The sequence below is a fragment of the Lepidothrix coronata genome, unplaced genomic scaffold (genome assembly GCF_001604755.1).
Source record: "Lepidothrix coronata isolate B3197 unplaced genomic scaffold, Lepidothrix_coronata-1.0 Scaffold1, whole genome shotgun sequence".
Classification (NCBI taxonomy): domain Eukaryota; kingdom Metazoa; phylum Chordata; class Aves; order Passeriformes; family Pipridae; genus Lepidothrix; species Lepidothrix coronata.
In genome coordinates this window covers 13,167,320-13,187,580 of record NW_016690181.1, presented here as the reverse complement: position 1 = coordinate 13,187,580, position 20,261 = coordinate 13,167,320, and the positions used below count along the sequence as shown (strand labels likewise).

Here is a 20,261-nt window from a genome sequence, read left to right as displayed (position 1 = left end):
CCTCATTGCCATGCTCTAGTTGGCACGGTGGTGTTCGGTCGTGGGTTGGACTCGGTGACCTGAGAGGTCTTTTCCAAGCTGACGGATGCCGCGAGTGCCCGGGGCGGGCGATGCCGCGGGAGGGCGGGCGGTGCTCCCGGTTGCCCCGGTGACGCGGGGCTCCCGTCGGAAGTAGCGTAGGGCGGGCGGGGCGAGGCTTCCGGACGCGCTGTTGCATCAGCTCGGGAGCGAGGGCAGGACGAGGCACCAGGATGGCAGCAGCGGCCGCCGCCGAGCACGGTAGGTCGGCGACCGGCGCCGCGGAGCCCCGGCGGGGCCAGGCGAGGGGCCCGCCGGGGTTGTCACGGCCCGGCGGCGGTCGGTGTCGCGGCCCCGCCGCTGTCACGGTGTCAGGTGGGAGATGGGGGCGGTGGGGCGTCGCCGTGGTCGCCTCCTTCACGCGTCCCTTGAGATCTGCATCCCTTGGCGCCTGCGGTGGCGGGGTCCCCCCCGGGCCCCTCCAGAGCCCGTTCGTGGGGACCCCACCGCCGCAGCCCCCCGAGGTGCCTCCGCGCCCATCCCGTGGGTGCCCGTGGGATGCGGCTCGTATCGTGCCTCGCCACGAACGTAAAGGTTAATGCTGACACGCAGTGATTTGTGGAAAAAAAACCTCGGAGCTCCTCGGTACTGAGGGTTGGAAACAGCTGTTCTGCAGCTCGATGGGTTCCAAGAGGTATTTCGTGGCTGCCAGAGCGCTCGGGCTGTGCGCCTATCGCCGCGTCCTCTGTTCTCTTTCACCTGCCCCTGTGTCTCCCTCGCTGTCTTTCCAAGTCATCACTGTTCTCCCTTGAACTCGTGTCTGAACTTCTTAGCTTTTCCGGATATTTTCTTTGGTCATGGTTTAATGACGGGTTGTACTGCTCACTTCCATATGGAAGAAGGGCTAGGGTAGTCCTGTAATTTTTGGCACTACCGTAGCAAATAGAAACTTGGAATACCAGTCATGCAAGTATGAAATACCATTATGGTGTGTAAAGGGTTGGAAATTTCTGTCATTCCAGTTAAGGAACTGTAAATTCAAAGATTTTGCTCCTTTTTCTTTGCTACGGAAAGTTACTTTGCCCTCTGTTCATCAAAAGTAACATTCCCATTAAAGTGAAATATGTTTTCAAGGGATTGCCTTTTTTAGAAGTGTTTTCAGTATCTTAGGAGAAAAAAACCCCAAAAACACCAAAGGCTCAGTTCAGGTGCCCTTTAAGAAACTTTTTAATTGAGTTTATAATTAGGCAAATAGCTTTTTCTTCTTTCTTTTTTTTTTTTTCCCTGCAGTTGCAATTGTTACATTTAGTTTCAGTTCAGGAAAAGTGGAAGTGAAACTGAGAGGGCTCAAGTGACTGGGACTGACAAGCTCTTCCTCCATGTGGGATACCCCAGTCTTAAAAATCTCTGCTCAGCCCAAAGCCTCTTGAATCTCATGTGTGAGTCTTGATAAGTCCTTTGTCTCTCTGTCTATCTGTGCTGTGTCTGGCATAGATGAAGTCACTGCACTGGTTTGGTGGTTCTGAAATGTTTATGGAAAAGGATAATTCATCTTGGCTGAGCAAATAATTGGAATTCCTTCCGAAGGTACCAGTGTGGCCAGCTAGAATAATAAATGGCCAATTTGGAGACATCTTAATAATGAGACTTGTTACATTTGTCTTTTCTGTGTTGTTTTAAATTTGTTGGAAGAGAAATTACCTAAACTAACTAGTTTACTGCCTGCTTTATGGCTTTCCGGTATTTACTTTGCTGTCAACACCTTCAAGGAACAGAAATTTTCATTTTCTAATTAATAAAAGTGAAAATTTTCCATGACAATTGATGTTGTATGGTCTATATGTCTTGATTAAACTTCAGAAGGTATTTTATGTGCAAATAAAATGGAGAAGCAGTCCTATGCCTTTGAGTCTGTGTGTTGCTGAGGTCTTGCAGACAAATCCCAGTGTCCTTTAGTAGTCTCTAAAGCACTCCATGCATGGAAAGAAGAATGTGTGACAATTATATCCGCCAAAGAGATTGTACACCAGCAGCTATTTTATGAGAACTGCATTAGTTAATATCTACAGTAGAATTTTTTGGAAACAACTTCGTAATGTTTTATTGTTAACATTAATTCTTATGATTTTTCAAGGTTATTTTGCTGCCTCTCCAATACTTGTTCTCTGTGCTTATTTCCTGAATGGAGTAGCTGTTGGTTTGATTTGATATCTATGGATCATTCCATTCACATGAGTTAAAACTCAGTGTTATGCAACGGCTCTGTAATACTCCCATGTTTGTGCTGTCAAGAAAACACTTCTTAATGCAATGGAGCAATAACAACTGTAGTTTTTCTTTAGTGGGAGTGGAAAAAAAATTGCAGTCAGAGAGAAGGGCAATTTCTTATCTGTTTTCCTAAAGCAACAGGGAAAACAAGTCAGATGTACATATATCCATTGGCCCTTCTCCCTCATTACTTTTTGAATCCATCGATTTTTACTAATTGCATTTAACAGTGGACTGCCTCTTGCACACAGTTGGCTAACAGACTGAGCAAAGATGGGTTGGAGCTGTACAGGAGGATGGGGATACTGAAGTATATGGGAAGAGGGGATGCAGCACTTAGGAGGTACCAGGAAATACATCAATGGGAGTGTGTGATGAATTAAAGGCAGTGCAAGACACTGAAGGAGGAACTGAGGGTACAGAATGGTCACAGAAAAACAAGATTTTGTAGATTTACTATTCTCGTTTTAGTAGTGATATCAATTAAATCAGAATAGGCTTTTATGTAAAAGTAGTTTTTACTAATTTCTTTTGCTTGAAAAGAAGTGGTTCACTGCTATATTGCCATCCAAAAAACACTGTTACCACAGTCATTCTTTCTTTCCAGGAGAGTACCCCGTTGTTCATGAGAAAAGCTTTAGTTTTGTGAGTTCAGTCCAGTTTGGAGCTACTCACAAGAATGCCAAAAGTGAGAATGATTTTGTCCTGCATGTGCTGAAATAGGATGCTCAGAGGTATTTCAGAATTGCACTGATGGTAGAATCATAGAATGGCCTGGGTTGGAAAGGACCTTAAAGATCATCTCATTCTATTCTCCTCCTGTGGGCAAGGACACCTTTCACTAAACCAGGTTGTTCAGAGCCTCATCCAACCTGGTCTGGAACACTTCCAGGGCGGGGACATCCACAATTTCTTCATCAAACACAGCAACTTTGCCTGTATCTGCAACTGGCTGCAGCAGAGAGTAGAACACATTTGTCATAGCTTCAAGTTGTCATGTTCTGAAAAGTAGNAAACCAGGTTGTTCAGAGCTCCATCCAGTCTGACCTTGAACACTTCCAGTGATGGGACATCACTCAGCACTCTCTCAAACACAGCAACTTTGCCTGTATCTGCAACTGGCTGCAGCAGAGAGTAGAACACATTTGTCATAGCTTCAAGTTGTCATGTTCTGAAAAGTAGCTGTGGGTCTAGAAAATAAAGTTTGGAGCTCAGCACAGCCTGTGAAATGAATGTAGGACACTCAGGTTGGTACAGTGAGCCTGCTGGGAGCTCGAGACTGCTGTGGCTCAGCTACTGCTGCACTCTGAGGAAACCCTGCCAACAGCTGCTCAGGTGTGTTCTTGCTGTACTGCACGTGCTGTGGTGCCCAGTCATGGCTGTGAGTTTGGGCTGAATTTGAGTCAGGAATCAGTTTCAGCATAAAGAAGTCCTCCTGTTAGGTCCCCTGGGCTACAGGAGTATTTGATGTATTAGGCTTTCAAGCCTGCTGTCGCTCTTGCAGCCAGACACAGGCCAAACTTCATAATTTCAAGTATTAATGTGTGTGCCAAGATTGCTTAAAATAATTTTGGTTTGTCAGAGCTGAGCTGGTACTGATACTCACAGGCAGTATTTGCCATCTCTCCTTGCCAAAATTGGTTTGTATGAGTTCTGTCATATTTGTTGGATTTGTGTGTAAGTTTGTGCAACTTCCCTTTTAGATTGGTTTGCAGATGTGGTTGGAAAGTGCTTACATTGTTTCATATTCACTGACTTACATCCCATTAGCAGCCTGGTATGTGAATAATGGTCATAGTAACCCTAATCATATTTTGCAAATTGAGTGTTGATTTCCTTGCAATACATCTTTCAAGATCTTTTCTTTGAGATATAGTTTCATTTCTACACAGATCATTCTTGTAATACTTTTTTTTTTGGCGTTCTCCCTCATATGATTCATGTATACAAAAATTCACATTCAAGGAAGACTTATGTCTTAGGTTTCCAGAGTTAATGAACACAACTATTTCAAACTATTTCATGTGTATAAACATGTGAAGTTCTGTGATGATAAAATCAGTAAATACTTAGGAGCGTGAAAAGTTTATAGTAAAATGAACTACGTGAGCTGAAGCTGAATCCCATTCAGCTGGGTAAGAAAAGCCCATAAGGTCTAGTCATGAACCATTATTTCCTTGTTATTCTTTATTTATACTGAACAGTTATATGGGTAGGCCTTCAGAGAGATTTTACATGAGTTTGTCTTTGCTTTTCTATATGAATCTTTTGTGAACTTCTATTTTTTAAATTGTTTTTTAAAATCATTGATATTTTTTATTAGTTCTGATGTGCTATCTTATATCATTTATACCCAAAAGAGTCAAACAAAAGCATGCTTGGTATCTAGCTGCCATTTCCATGTCATTCTGACTTGCTGTTGGATATTTTAATAATTGATTTCCATAAGCTGCTCATAAAGCCTTAACTGATGATATTTGGAAAAACTTTTCAGTTGTACAGTTCCTCACATCCTTTCTTAGCCATCACTTCCCTGTCTCCTTCCATTCTTGCCTTTCCAAGAGCGTTGGTCTGTGAGTACCTCCAGTGCTTTAGGAACTGCTTGTGCAGGTGTTCATTTCAGTGTGAGAAGCAACACTTCTGGCCATGATCTCTGTCGTGGTTTGGGAGCAGGGACAGGTGCTCTCACACTGCCTCTCTCACTTTACTGCCCTATGACCTTGACTTAAATTACCTTCTTGGCTCACTACCTAAGCAGGATATTGGCTTAGTGTTTATACAGTACTTTGAACATGAACAGAACATTGAATCACTGTAGGAAAATAGGAATGCTGCGTTTACCTAAAGGGAGTGGCTAGCCCCAGTGCCATAACCTCCATAGTGCTTTGTACCCACTGCCTTGCACAGGGCTTGCTCTTACTGTCAGCATCCCCACCAACTCAGAGAGCCTTTTTGCTGCTTCCTCTGTGTCCCTGCATTTGTAAAGATGAGACACAACTGAACCTGCTTTGCTTGTATTCCAAAGAGATCGTGTAATTAAAAAATTGTGAGAGAGGAGCAGAATCTAATATCCTTTCTGTTTGTTTGTGTAGATCTTACTCATTTGAAATATAATTCATAGGCTGAGGAGAGAAAGTGGTATAGGAGAAGTATGGGAATATACAGCAACAGCTGGACTTTTGGGTTTCTAGAGCAAATAGGAGTAACCAAGCATTGTGCTGGGAGCCTGCATGTGGGCAACAGTCCTGCAAAGATTCAAGGATATGCTCAAGTTCAGTAGACATATTCACAGCCTAACCTCAGTGTATAAAATTAATTGTATTTAAATATTTGCTGGATGAGTGTCTTAGCAGCGTGGAAAAGAGGGGCTGGTTAGGTTCCCTCTGTGTGAAGAGTTGTCTCCAATTTCAGTAGATTATATTTCTTTGTGGAAGGGACTTGTGCTTTTGCCCTGACTACTCCTTGTAATGATGTCTTCAAAAAACTTAAAACAGCGTGAGCATAATCCTGTTAATAGGAAATACATATTTTTCTCAAATTTCTTGTCAGTTGCCAGAGCTAATTTGCAGGGGGAGATGTATACTATAAGGATATATTTTGGTCATGGGATCTCCTTCTTTTAAAGCTGACCAAATGTCCTGTGCCTCTCTTTACAGCTTCCAGCTACAGTTTTATTCTGAGCATTAGTGAAGAGGAAGCCAGGGTGAAGGCTTTGAACGAGTACCTGAGCACTCGTAGTTATATCCAGGGGTTCACATTTTCACATGCAGATGTGGAGGTGTTCAGAAAGTTTTCGGGGCCACCTGTGGACCAGTATATCCATGTTGTCCGGTGGTACAGACACATAGAAGCAATCTATGATGGCAGCAGTGAAAAAAATGAGCCTTGTAAACTTCAAACAAGTGAGTAATATAAAACCGGTGGGCAGGTTATAGACTAGCTGACGTTGTATTGGTTTTTACTGCTGAGAATTCCTAGAAGTTCCCTTTTGTACTTTCTTGCACACCTTAAAATTTACAGTATCAACTTGTATTCAAAGTCATAACAATCTTCTTGCATACAAATACTGTGTAATTGATAGAGACTGACCTATTTGAATGTTAAAGCTGTTTCCAAATTATTTTTTTTTAATTTTAAAATTCCTCAGTGTACAGAATTTGATTATGGATACTTTCTTTAAAAAGCTAGATAGCTTCTGGGTTGTAAAAGAATATGTGAGTTTGGGCTTGTTCCTTAAAATATCAGGATTTGCTCAGTCCACCTTTTTCCTTGCAAGGGTAACTAAATATGAGTTGTATGATATACAAATTCACAATAAAATAAACTAAATGCTTCCTCTTACAAATGTTATTAACACTGAATTTAAAAAAGGATGTCTGGGGTTCTTTTTTAACCCTGGTAATTTAGGCATTGCTGATGATTTGAGGAAATACTAACTGGTTAATCTAGGTCATCATGTAAGCATGGGTGCAGGCATTTTTGGGAGCTGCATCACTGTCCTGAGTTGTTTCCCAATGAGGTAGTCTAATTTAATTGCTTTATAGTGAGACCCTTGCTCAAGGAGTCATGAAATAATAATAATAATAATAATAATAATAATAATAACACAGAGCTGTTGTATAGTGCTTGCAATACCTACAAATGAATGCACAATGTCTGTCATTTTTGCTGCTGGTTGTTGACTAATATTACTTCAGTGCCATCTTCTCACAACCTCTCATCATATGTGTTCTCAATTCCTAGCAGACCAGCAGTTAAAATCAGACTGCTGCGAGTAGATTTTGTGTGTGTATGTGTGTGTGCCTGCAAGTGTTTGTGCTGGTTATTGATTTCCTTTCAGCAGAGAAGGGACCTCAGCTGCACCCCTGGCTCTGATAGCAGATTTATGCCACTAACTACAGTTTGTAGACTTTCATGGATCAGGGTAGAGCAGTATGAGAAAAGGTTTCCCTTTTCCTGTCCATGAAATCTTTAATATTAAGTCTCTCTTTCCAAAGGGTTATGTCTTTTTATCTTCCTGATTTGTGCACATGTATCAGGAGTCCTGGAATGGGGTTCTGCAGTGTTCACTGTGAAAATAACACATAAATCTGCCACGCTTACTAGACCTTGAATACTTTATTAGTGGGGGTTTTTTGGGTGTACCAGAGAGCCCCAGGGTGGACTAGAGCAAATGAACTTCAGTTCAACCAGGGGACAGGCTGTAGCTGGCAGAGGTGTATTTGAACAGACTAACCAGTATACTTTGCCCTGGGTGTCTCTGTAGTGCATATAACGTGACACCTAACTCACAAGCTGGGAACATTAGGCTGCAGTATCTGGGTTTTTTCTAACGTTTGTGTGGTTGTTAGTAAAGAAGGTTTTACAGATTTATCTTTTATTAGACTAACCCACAAAGGCTTTTTTCCCCGAGGGAAGCGTTGGCCACAATTAAGCATGCCAGTGTAATCTTTGTAAATCAAAGAGTAAACAAATCCATCCCTTGGTGTATGATCTGTGTTATGGATACACTGCTCTTGAGGTATTCTGTTCAGGAATACCTCATGCAATGAAATGTTTAGAATCAACACATGTTTCCATGGATTCATAACGTGAAGATTAAAAGAGATTAAATTTTTTATACCATGAATGTTTACATTACTTGAAGGTTTTCAGCCAAAATATGCATATGAAGATATTGGGAGAAACAGATTTAATGAAGAGCACCCTGAGACACAGGATCAGAAAGGCAATTTTGTTGTCAAAACAAATAGTTTGTATAATATTTTAATTGCAGTTAAAATGCATACCATGAGAATTCCTAAAGACAGTGCTGTGTGTATTAAGCTGGCAAACTTGCTGTATTTTTGAATTTTCTGGTTTGCTTTCCTTCCTTGTTAATGCAATAATTAGTTTAACATCATTACAGCTGTAAATAGCCTCCTGCATAGCAAACTGCAACTTTGAAAAAAACCCCATGAGCTTAACAACTCTGTTACTTCTTACAAATTTAAGAGAAAACAAAAGCAAGAGTATTGTCACTAATATTACTCTGGGCTTTATCAACTCTCTTTAATGGCAAAATGTAGCCTCTTGCTGAACTGGAGCATATTTGTGTTAAATGAGTGTGTTCAAAAATGCCTTGTGTACATAGCAGCAATGTATGACAAAAAACCTTTCCATGTCCCCTCTCTCTTACCCTGAGTACACATACTCTGTCAATATTGGCTCTAGAGACCACCTCTGGTCTCTGGAAATTTTTTTTGCAAATTCTGTATGAGATCTGTGATACACCATCACAGTAAAATCAGTGGCATTGCAGAAAGCCCAGGACTGCCATAACACTTCATTAATAATTCATTAAATTTGAAAACTCTTGGTAATGATTTAACCAAATTGCATGCTCTTACTTTTATACCCTCTTCCTTGCTGTTATTGGGATTAAAAACTGTGAGGAATTGCAACTTAGAGAGTAGAAAATAAAAGAGATTGAAATAATTTACTTTGGTTTTGGTGGCTTTGTAGGAGACTAACAGAAGTAGCTGGATTACTAGAATTGAAGCTGCTTTGTCTATTTATATGTGGAGTTTTTTTCTTTTGAAATAACTTAAAGATGTGATAAGAAGAAAATGTTATATTGCAAGTGTGTTTGTGGAAAATGTCTTTTCAGTTTTCTTTAAGCTATTTTTTCTCCTAGGTAAAGGCAAACGTGTGCAGCCCCCCTGGTCTCCCCCTGAAGGGACAAAACATTCTAAACTCTGCCTCTACAACAGCCTGACTCGCAGTAAGGTGTGTAAATGAAAGAAAAGTGGAGATTTCCATAGAAATACAACTAGAGCAGTCATCAAACGTTTGTTTCTGAAGCGTTTGCTCTCTTGATAGTCAGGTCTCTGGGTTGTATTTTGCGGAATGATAACAAGCACGTGCCAGAAATGCTGTATCAGTCAAGTGTTTTTGATGGGCAGGTGTTATAATGCACACACTAAGTGTACACATAGTGTAAGTCTGTGTCTGTATGTGTATATTGCATAATATATAGTTCCCAATTGCAAGTTGTCATGCAAAATAGCCTGGCTTTCAATTGTAATACACGTAAATGCAGACAGTGTGAGCAGAATAAAATCACAGTTTCTTTCATTGGATGTTGTCTGTGTAAAAAAAAGTCTTGCCAATTATATAGTTGTTATATAAACTGGTAAAACTTCTTGTGGTTTTGTTTGAAAGTCCTTTGGGAAACAGGAGATATTAAAAATATTAATGTTACATGGGATGTATTATCCAAGTACGTGTGAACTGATTATACTGTGTAACCTTTTTCAGTGCAAAAGAGAAGCTTTACAATTGCAGCTTGAATAACGCCCTGCCTCATCCAGATCTTTGTAACCTGATATCTGGATTCATAAGAGTGCAGATGACATAAGCAGCCACACCCTGTTATCTCTCTTACAAAATAAAGCTAATGGTGATCTCAGTTTATGGTAAAAATTTGTTGGAATTATAATCCATGTTTTCATGTTCTACTCTCCAAGTGTATTATTACTGGCCTGAGATCGTGTCTTCAATTTCTTCTGATCACTTTATCTTCTCTTTCAATTAAGGAAATATTTCAGCCTCAGAATGGAAAAAAGGTCTTGTGGTATTGCTGTGGTCCAACAGTTTATGATGCTTCTCACATGGGACATGCCAGGTACCGCAGTTCCTTATCATGATATAGGTAATAACGGTGCCTATTGGAAATGAAAGATTAATAGAAAAGAGTGCTTTATTTAGATGAGTGTATTACTAGAAAACATGTTTTTTTAAACTTGATACTTGAGATTTAAGATTAAAAGCATATTATAAAATTATGTCACTGTGTGATTAAAAGCTTACTAGTAGATGTGGGCGAATTAAAACTACTGTAAAATGATTGAGATCAAAGTGGTTTGTGCATAGAATAGAATACACTGGAGGTGTTCATTAAAAACATTCCTATATCTTTCATGTTTTTAGGTCATACATCTCATTTGATATCCTGAGAAGAATCTTGAGGGATTATTTTAAATATGACATTTTCTACTGTATGAATATTACAGATATTGATGATAAGGTAACGTTTTTTGTTAAATTGCAATCTAAAATACTGTACTTTGAGCATGGAAGTCAGAGAGTCACATGTAGTTGCCACTTGATAAGCCAAGATAAACCTTACACTTATTAACTTAGACATACATTTTGTACAAAAAGGCATTGATTTTCTCAGTTTTGTAGCATTCCTATGGTAGCAAACCCTATATTCTCATATATAAATGACTGTTGTCATAAATAATGAAGACTAAGTATTTTAGAAAGATAATTTATTTTATTTCCCTGTTGTTGAGATAATTAATTGACTCAGTTGAGGTAACTGTATGGTGTGTTTAATCTGTATTACTGCATGTAAATCTTGGAGCTTGTTAAATTTATAGGGATTCTGAAATGCCTTTGGTATGTAATAGATTTTATTTGCACTATGTATCACTATGTGTCACTTCACAAAAATATTTTCATATTTCTGCTTTGTAGATCATCAAGAGAGCAAGACAAAATTATCTTTTTGAGCGGTATAGAGAGAACAAATCAACACCAGATCAGCTACTTGAAGATGTTAGAACTGCCTCAGAGGTGGGCATGATATTTAATCTTTGCTACGTAATCTCTAAGGTTCTCACTCAATAATGTAGCAAAGCATCTGAAATTGCCTCATGCTTTGCTACCTCTTTCTGCTTGTTTCAGTTATTGTATTGACCTGGTACCACACAAATTAGAAATGTCATTTGAACTGCACATCACTTTGATTTTTCCATTGGTTTAGAATGGATGAATTCTTTAAAAGGCATGCCAAATTTTTGTGTTCCTAGTATTTATTTGTGAGTGCATGTATTGCTCAAAAGGGATTTGGGTGTTTGTGTGTTAGAATTCAAACTTTAAGAGTTTTTAAATGGTGGAATGTCTGTAATATTTTAAAGCTTGGGAGGTTTCCCTTTTGTACCACTGATGACCTTGGAAAGAGCAAAAAGGCTTCAAAGCTTTAGGGATTTAATAAATTGTGTATTCTGGACTGAAGGTGAGGAAAGGTGATTCTCTGGTAATTTTTAGAACTACAGATCACAAAGAGATTGTCATTCTAATTAATTTAATACAGGCCTGGGAACAGGAGGTGTGGAAATTTCGCCCAACTATCTTTGCCTGACCTAAGCATTGCATTTAATCTCTCTCTGTTTCACATTAAAGGTTATTCTTTGCAGATTTGTGATAAAAACTGTGTAAGTAAGGTGATCAGCTGCATAGAAAATGAAAATAACAGTAATGATGATGATGATGTAGTGATTCTGAAGTATTTCTGAAAAACTGAATTCAGCTGCAAACTAAACTCTTTTGACTACACCTTTATTTCTGATGAGGATGTTTCAGTGATTGATGTAAAAGCTTTTTCTGTGGCATAATGTATTATTCATCACTAGCAAGGTACTATGTGGCTAAGATATTGTGTATGGAACATAGTGCTGCTATGCTGCAAGTGGCTTTCTAATTTTTTTTTTTAATTGTAGCTCTTTTCAGTTAAATTAAATGAGACAACAGACCCAGATAAAAAGCAAATGTTGGAAAGAATTCAAAATGCAGTGAAGGCTGCTTTTGACCCTCTACAAGAAGCTGTGCAAGCAAAACTCCCTGCAGAAGAGATCAACAGATGTCACGAGGTAAGTTTGAGCTCTTTTTTATATTTTATATTTGGCTTATAATTCTTAAGAGGTTTAAAAATAATATTTTGCTGGTAGTAATTCCTTGAAACATTATGGAACTTCTTATTCATACAAAGAGAAATTGTGGGGCTGTGAGCTTTTCAGTACTTTGCATTCAATACAGGAAATTTGATTCTTTAATTCAGCTATAGAGTTTTTGGATGCTGTGTTTATCAATTAGGGATTTTTTTTCTCCTCACACTATGATAATTATTCAGTCATTTTTTTACCTTTCCAATGAGGACTTTTCTCTTTCATGTACTTAGACCTTCTCTTTGACTATTTTGTCTTGATGAATTAATTTCAGCGTAGGTTACTGAACCTGCATTTCTGACCTTCCAGTACTGGTGGCAGTTTTCTACACAAGTGTTTCTGTCTCTGATCAGAGAAGAAAATATATCCCACAAAGTTATGCTCAGGATTATTTTTGTTAAAGACAATTACATTTAGTGACAGTAATCATGTTGACTTTACTGCGCTTTGGTTCTGTCCCAATAACCAAGTCAGCCAATACAACTTGTGTCTTTTAGTAAATGGTTTCCATTTTGATCTTTTCTTCCTTTCAGATTATTTCTGATAATTACTGTGGGTAATACAGAGTATGTGCTCCCTTCTTGAGAAGAATCTCACTCTAAATTATGTTTTTTTTAAAAGGCCCAGCTATTCTAATATCAAGTGCCTTTATAAAAGCATATACTGACCTAACAGAATTTTAAAAACTACTAAAATCTAAGCAATCACATCCTCTGCACTATATCCTAGTGTAAAAAATGTAATCTTTTAATATAAGATTAAAATGTGTCCTTGCTGATGTTCAAATTAGTCTTTCACACACTTTTTAGCCATGTGGAGAGTAGGGCTTCTATTAGATGATCCAATAGCAATGGGTGAACAGATGATGTGGTCTAACTGCAGGTCCCAGGTGATGTTTACAGCATACATTCCAGATGCCAATTTAAGGGATTAATATCAAAACAGATATCAATTATCAGTTTATCTTCTTTTCTCTGATTGTTTCATCTATATTTATGAAGGGCAATATGATAAAAATGTGGTAGAAACATGGATTATTCTGTATTCATAACTAAGTGCCTCATTCCAGGAGTCTTGTTCCTTAAGCAAACCTCTGTTCAGAATAAGATCTTTCTTATAAGATTTCAAACAGGGCAAGTCTTTGATCAGTTGGACTTTCTGTTATTGTTTTATAGAAACTGTTGGAAGAAGCCAAAGATTTGCTGTCTGACTGGTTGGACACAAAATTTGGCAGTCAGGTGACTGACAATTCCATATTCTCAAAGCTCCCCAAATTCTGGGAAGGGGAATTTCATAAAGATATGGAAGCACTCAACGTAAGTAAACAAACTGTTTTCTGTTCTAAGAGTGTATGTGTTGTACCTTATAATACCTAGAATATGATTTAGCTCCTTAATAGCTTTCAAGAATTTTCTTTAATATGAGTAGGCTGCTGTTAAATTAGCACCTGTTCTGTTTCCATCCCAGCAATCTTAAATCTGTTGTGCGTGTTATCAGAGTCACTTAGTTGGTGATCAAGTTTGATATGTGCACTCCATGCCTTCCCCTTGATGTAACATGGGTTAATAATCATAAACTGATCCAGAAGTTTGAGATGGAATCTCTCAGCTGCACAGGAGATCCCTGCCAACCTCAGCATTTAGACTGACTACTTGAAAGTCTTCAGCCACTAAGAAGTTATGTGATGATAACAATCAAGAAGACATTTGTCTGTTACAGATGAAGTGCTGTGTCACATGCAATGGTTCAGATCAGTGAGGGTTTATTTATTTACCTGCAAATCAGAGGGACTTATTGCCTGTTCTGCCAGAAGAGCTGGCATCTCCTGCAGTAGTTTGTTGTTAATGTCACCTTAAAGGCTGAGATAAAAATGGCCACAGCACATTGTTTCAGAGCAGAAAGCTTGAAATAGGAGTGTTAGATTTTATTAGCACTTGCTTTTGTGTAATTTTTAACCAATATATAACATATATATATATATTTAGTGCATATTTACACATGTATAAATATATATAAATATCTATCTATATGTAATTCTACTTTTTATCTATAGGTTTTACCTCCAGATGTTTTAACACGGGTTAGTGAATATGTGCCAGAAATTGTGGATTTTGTGAAGAAGATTGTGGATAATGGCTATGGGTAAGTTTGCTACTGGGTGCTTTTGTTGTGCCCTGATACTGCATCAAAGCCAGAGTGATTGGTTTCAGCACTTAGCTGTGAGCTGTTTTCTCTGTTTTCGTGAGCAATAGTAATCTCTTCCAGAAGCAGTTTTTCATCAAATAAAGAAATTTCAGTTTCTTTTGCAAAAGACCTGTTATTTCTCACGTGGTGAAAATGTGCTTTTCCATACTTTTTATGATGTCCTACAAAGAGAGGTTAGATTATTAAATTTATAGGGTGAAATCCTTGTTCATTAGAATAAATAGTCAAAGTCCCATTCACTTGAACTGTGTTTGATTTCTGGCCTTCAGCAAGGGATTTAAAAAGTTGACACCTGAGTTGATAGCTAGAAATCAGTTGTAAGTAGCATAAATTTTTAGAAATGGTAATTGTGAACTCTTTTTCTGCCATTGTCTATTGTCTATATTTGGAAATCAAGCTAATGCTCTAGAAGTCTCTAGATATCATGAGAGATTTCCATCTGAAATTTTGGCGTTCTATTTCTGTTAATAGCCTGAATTTTTGACATGAGTGTATTTTGACTGTGAATAAATGAAGGCTGTGTTTCTGAGTGCCGTAATTTTTCTTGCATGCTCTTCCTTCAAACATATATTAAAAAAAAGGGCAGGAGGACTGTTAAAAATTCTTTGCACTGAAGTATCAACATTCATGGTCGTCCTGAAACTTACCTTTGTGCCAGGGCTGTTATGGCTGTAGTGGGACAAAATGAGGAAAGCAAAGGAGTACAGAATGGACTGTGAAACAAATGTGATCCATGTTATATTATTGCAAAATATTAGAAGTCCTAGAGGTATCCTACATATCTCTTCTCTTGTGACTGTTACCTAATGTCTCACCTCTTAAGAGCTTGACAAAAGATATTAGTTGTTTTCCCTGTCATCAATTTTATTGTGACTTTCAATGATTTGTCCAAAGCCTTTATGGTAAGACCTTAAAACTTAGGCTCAGCTAAGTCATCTTTACAATACTGAGCAGTACCATACTGTGAGTGGTTTCACTAGAGAACTTATGATAGTGATTCTGGGGATAAAAATCAGTTAACTTGTGGTAGAAAGTTAGCTAAATAATGATCTTTAACTTTTCAGGTATGTGTCCAATGGATCTGTATACTTTGATACTATGAAGTTTGATGCCAGTGAAAAACACTCGTATGCTAAGTTGGTTCCTGAAGCTGTAGGGGATCAAAAAGCTCTTCAAGAGGGTGAAGGTAAAAAGGGGAAATAACATTTGCTGAAGAAACTGATGATGTGTTGGTCTCTTCAATTGATTTCAGTGACATAGGAATCAGTTACTTTCAGAGTTGAATTGTTTACCTGCTGCACTTCCTTTACCAATAGATTTCTTTGCCGAAGTTTTGTGGCTTGAGGCAGTACTTCCCTGCAAGTTTTTAATTAGAAAATGCCAAGAAACGTTATTTATTCTAGGATGTTTCTGGGGTGGTTTTTTGTTTGTTTGTTTGTGGGTTTTTTTCTTTGGTTAGACTTGTGAATAGCTCAGTCATTTGGCCATAGCCCAGTTGTTTGACCATTCATCTGGTTCAGTGTAGGAACAAAGACTTGAAGCTGGGTCTTCCACATTCCAGGCGAAAGCTCTCCACATCAGGCTGTGGTTATTTAATGACAAATATGTGGGTTCCTTTTTAATACTGAGAACTGTTTTTACTTTGTAAACTTTATTGTGTTGAACTGAATCCAAATATAGATTTTTTTTGAAAAGAGATATAGCAGAGGATTAGTTTAAAACGCTCGATAAGCCAGACTCATTTGTTATCTGCTCTCAAGGTTGTACAGTTTTAATAGCAAATCATCCACAAAGTGTATAAAAAGAATATTAAAGGGTTTTAATATAGCACTTGTACTGGGTGAAATCAGGACATCTCCACCTGTACATCAAAACTAATTGAGAAGTTTAACATTGACAATCTTAGCCTTAATCTGTCTTGGATTTTTATGCTGTAGGTGGTATTGTTGACCACTTTTAGTCTTGGGCAGTAGTGCAGAAATGGTAAATTCCTTGTGTTTTAAAGATGTTATAATGAGAGTACCACCTAATTGATCATAAGAAGCTAAGAGCACATAATGCATAATACATCTATGGCAGTAACAGAACTGTAAATGTAGCTATTTAACAGCCATTCTGTGCAGCAGCTGAGATTAGGGGTGGAAAAAGTATCCTATGATCATTTCGTGTCTGCATATCAAGACAATAGTAGTCCTAATTTGGATCCATCTAACTTTGGAATGAATTGATTCTGCAATCTTACTTGTCAATGAGTATAGGGTTTTTTCTTTCTGTATTTATTTTTCTGTAACTGCAATATTGGAATTGTGCCTGCTGAGAGAATGTAGATGAATCTCATGTCAAAACTTAAAAAGCAGTGCAGCTGATAGTTGTCAAGTATCCTGTCAACCAAACATTAATCAAAGTCCCAAAGGATTATCAAGGGTTGATTATGAAGATTTTTGATGGTTCAGTGATTTGGGGGTTTGTTTGGTCTTTTTTTAATTTATTTTTTTTTAAATTAACTTCATGTGAGGTACAGCAAGGCCAAAAATCAATAATGCTGGTGTAAAATGTGTATAATTACATTTTCTCTTTTGAAAGGTGACCTGAGCATCTCAGCTGATTGTTTACGTGAGAAGCGTTCTCCAAATGATTTTGCTTTATGGAAATCCTCCAAGCCAGGAGAGCCTTCGTGGGACTCTCCATGGGGAAAGGTAAGGACATGGTAATCAGGATTTAGATTTTCTACACTTTATTAAATAGCACAGTTACACAAGTACTTTGCCTCACCTCATATTAACAATGTATAAATTATGGAGATATTGTATTCAGTCATAAGATTCAATGTTAATATTTATTTAATAACTTAGGATGTGAAACAGTCTGTTTGACACTTTTTAAACAGAAGTTTGCATGCAGGCTTTTCGTGGCTGTTACTGGTCATTTGTCCTCTGTTTATCAATAAGCTTTATCAGCAGTAAGTTCTATTTCCTTTTTTTCTCTTGTGATCAAAAATATTAATGTAATTTTTAAAAGAACAGTAAACAGGATAATCAGACATTACAGATGTGTATGCCAGGTTTGATCTTTAAATGCAACAGTTTACTTTTATGAAACTGACACTGAGAATTTTTTTTTTTTTGTTTTAGTAACAGTGTATCCCATTTCTTCAGGTCCATAACTGCTTAGACAATTGCTGGTAGTCAAGTAATGTCTTTTTCTTAACAGGGTCGTCCAGGCTGGCACATTGAATGTTCTGCAATGGCTGGATCCATTCTAGGAGAGTCAATGGATATTCATGGAGGAGGGTTTGATCTCCGATTTCCCCACCATGACAATGAACTGGCGCAGTCTGAGGTGAATGAACTGGCCTTCAGTTTCTGCAGTGAAAAAGCAACGTGCTTTGCTTTGGCTGCAACTTACATAAATCCATATTTCAAATTTTAAAACCTGATGTATGTTTTGTAGAAACACATGTTTTGGTTCTCAGGATTTTATTCTTTAAGTTCTCCTGTTTCAGGATGTATATGTAAACAGTATTGAGTCTTTGGGCTTTGTTTTTTTCCTGCAGGCATACTTTGAAAATGATCACTGGGTTCGGTATTTTCTGCATACTGGCCACTTAACAATTGCTGGGTGTAAAATGTCCAAATCTTTGAAGAATTTTATTACCATAAAAGATGCACTGAAGAAACATACAGGTAAATATTACTTTGGAATGTGAATACTTTTGATGTACTTCCAGTGGTAACTGGTAATTTTGTTATTCAGTGTAACCTCAGACATCTTTCTTCTTCACTAACTTCAGAACAGCTTCCTTGTTTTTCTGTTCCTTGTCAGTATTTTCTGTATGGATAGTAGAGTTCTTGCTTTTTTGGTACATGTAGTGATAGGAAGAATTTTAAAAATTAGGTTCTTAGCCACTGCAGTACTGGAGGCCATAAAAATGCTTTAGGTTATGATAATTTTCCTTGTTTATTTTGAAACTCCTAATAGCACGACAGTTACGGTTGGCTTTCCTCATGCACTCTTGGAAGGATACACTGGATTATTCAAGTAATACCATGGAGTCAGCTATTCAGTATGAGAAGTTTATGAATGTAAGTGAGTTTTCCATTCCTTCTCCAGCTCTAAACTTTGCCTTGTCATATGTGTTTCAAGGAATAGAATTCCAAGGATATATAGGCCTTATTTCCTGGCTGAGTTTGCTTTCTGAATTCATCAGGTGGGATGTCACGGTGTTTGTTGAGCTACCACTGAATGCTCACGTAAATTCCAGATTGCTACATTTCTCTGCAGCTGGGTGCTCTTTCCCAGTTTTGACATCTCTGAACAGCTTGGCACTTACACACAAGATTAGTTTCTCAGTTCAGCTTGCTTACAGAACTCAGTCCAAAACACTCATAACATGTCTACCAGATGAGACTTTACACAAATGTAGCCAAAGAGGGAGTATCATTCCCACCTTGTCTCCACACCACATACCTTGAGCATTTGCCTCTGTGCCTTGTGGGCATGTGAGGGGTCAGGCACAGGTCCTGTCCTGCTTAGTCTGAAGCCGTAATTGAAACCCATGTTTTCCAAAGGGATGCTTTACAGCATTTTGAGATTGTTGAGCTTGGTCTGTCCAGCTGAGGCTATTCTGCCTCTTATGTAAAATGTTTGTTTTGGGCCACAGAATAGGTTAAAATGACTTTTTGCCAAGCTGGATGCCCACATGAAACAGATCCTCGCTATAAAGCCATTTTATTCTTCAGCTTCCATTGTTAGCAACAAACTTTAAAATCTGCCATAAGAACTGTTGCCTAGACTTTTTAAAAATGATATTATGAGCAGCTTGCTGTTAGAGTATCATAGTGTATCATGCAGTGACAGAGCCAAGAGACAGAACTGAATTACAGCTCAGCTGTGGTTTCCAGAGTTATGCAAAATGTGTGAGTTTCCTTGTCTTGACAGACTTTCAGTAGTCCTGGCTGAAATGCTGTTGAACTTACAAAGTTTAGAAGGCTGAATAAGAAATAATGCCCTTTGGTAGTAAGTACTGGTTATGTCTAATTGAAACTGATTTTTAGCTATATTCTTCTTTTATAGGAGTTCTTTTTAAATGTGAAGGATATTCTTCGAGCTCCCACTGATGTGACAGGCCAGTTTCAGAAATGGGAAATTCAAGAAGCAGAGCTGAACAAAAAGTGAGTGGAGCATTTCTGCTTCTCTCTGGATAGCCATTGTGTAGCTACATGTTTAATTTTTTTTTCCTTACAAAATCACTTACAATGTTTATAGTGATATTTATGTCTGTAGCATTTCCACTGCTCGTTCCAGCTCTTTACAAGCAATCAATTTAATCTTGTGATAACTTTATGAAATAAGATGAAGTTGTTAGTTTCCCTTTTGTTTATATTAAGTACACTTGCATGCCTCATCACACTGTTTGTGAAGGGAAAGAGAACTTTTTTGTTAGATAGCTGTCGTTTTCTTCACTACTTGAAATCCTGTCCTTCTGTCTGAGAAGTGACCAATAATTTCCAGTGGTTACAACTGGAAAAATAGTATTTTACACATTTGAAAGTGTAGGGAGTAATCTGATGCAAACAGAAATTAAATGACCTGACTAAAACCACAAAAGATTAGAGTGCCAGTGTTTGAAAATGTGTTCTTGACCCAGTGATATGAATTTTGTCAGTCTTTGACTTTTATGATCAAACTGTCATTATTATTTGTAATGCCAACAGCTTCCTATATGACTTCTATTATGTCTGAAATTTAAAATAAAAGCATCTTTCATTGCAGTAGTAAAATTGTTCCTAGTTCAGTTCACTTGTGGTCACGAATGTTGACTATTGAAGGACTAAGTGCAGATGTGTCTGTGTAGTGGTGTCCTCTGAAAATTTGATCTTCAACTCGAGATTTGTAGAGATAACCCCTTTTTTTAAAAAAGGGGAGAAGATAGTAAATAATAGAGAGGTCAAAAGGAAGGGATAAAGAAGTGGGAGGAATAGAAGATGTTTAGTGGGT

At 38.0% G+C, this 20,261-nt stretch overlaps 1 protein-coding gene across 3 annotated transcripts in view; it reads left to right on the top strand.

The window, feature by feature from the left end:
* The first annotated feature begins 186 nt into the window (after nt 1–186).
* Nucleotides 187–20,261, top strand: part of CARS (cysteinyl-tRNA synthetase) — a 32,368-nt gene continuing 12,293 nt past the window's right edge. The window contains exons 1-15 of one of the 3 annotated variants that reach the window (XM_017812452.1): nt 187–279; nt 5,943–6,188; nt 8,963–9,054; nt 9,864–9,952; nt 10,258–10,354; nt 10,810–10,908; nt 11,835–11,984; nt 13,235–13,375; nt 14,113–14,201; nt 15,329–15,450; nt 16,848–16,960; nt 17,475–17,603; nt 17,818–17,947; nt 18,243–18,346; nt 19,338–19,435. In XM_017812452.1, the coding sequence (XP_017667941.1) occupies nt 252–279; nt 5,943–6,188; nt 8,963–9,054; nt 9,864–9,952; nt 10,258–10,354; nt 10,810–10,908; nt 11,835–11,984; nt 13,235–13,375; nt 14,113–14,201; nt 15,329–15,450; nt 16,848–16,960; nt 17,475–17,603; nt 17,818–17,947; nt 18,243–18,346; nt 19,338–19,435 (1,727 nt within the window). In that variant the 5' untranslated portion in view covers nt 187–251. Of the gene's footprint in view, nt 280–1,328; nt 1,458–5,942; nt 6,189–8,962; nt 9,055–9,863; nt 9,953–10,257; nt 10,355–10,809; nt 10,909–11,834; nt 11,985–13,234; nt 13,376–14,112; nt 14,202–15,328; nt 15,451–16,847; nt 16,961–17,474; nt 17,604–17,817; nt 17,948–18,242; nt 18,347–19,337; nt 19,436–20,261 lie in introns of those variants that run through there. The other 2 variants (XM_017812462.1, XM_017812472.1) reach the window with 2 other exon arrangements.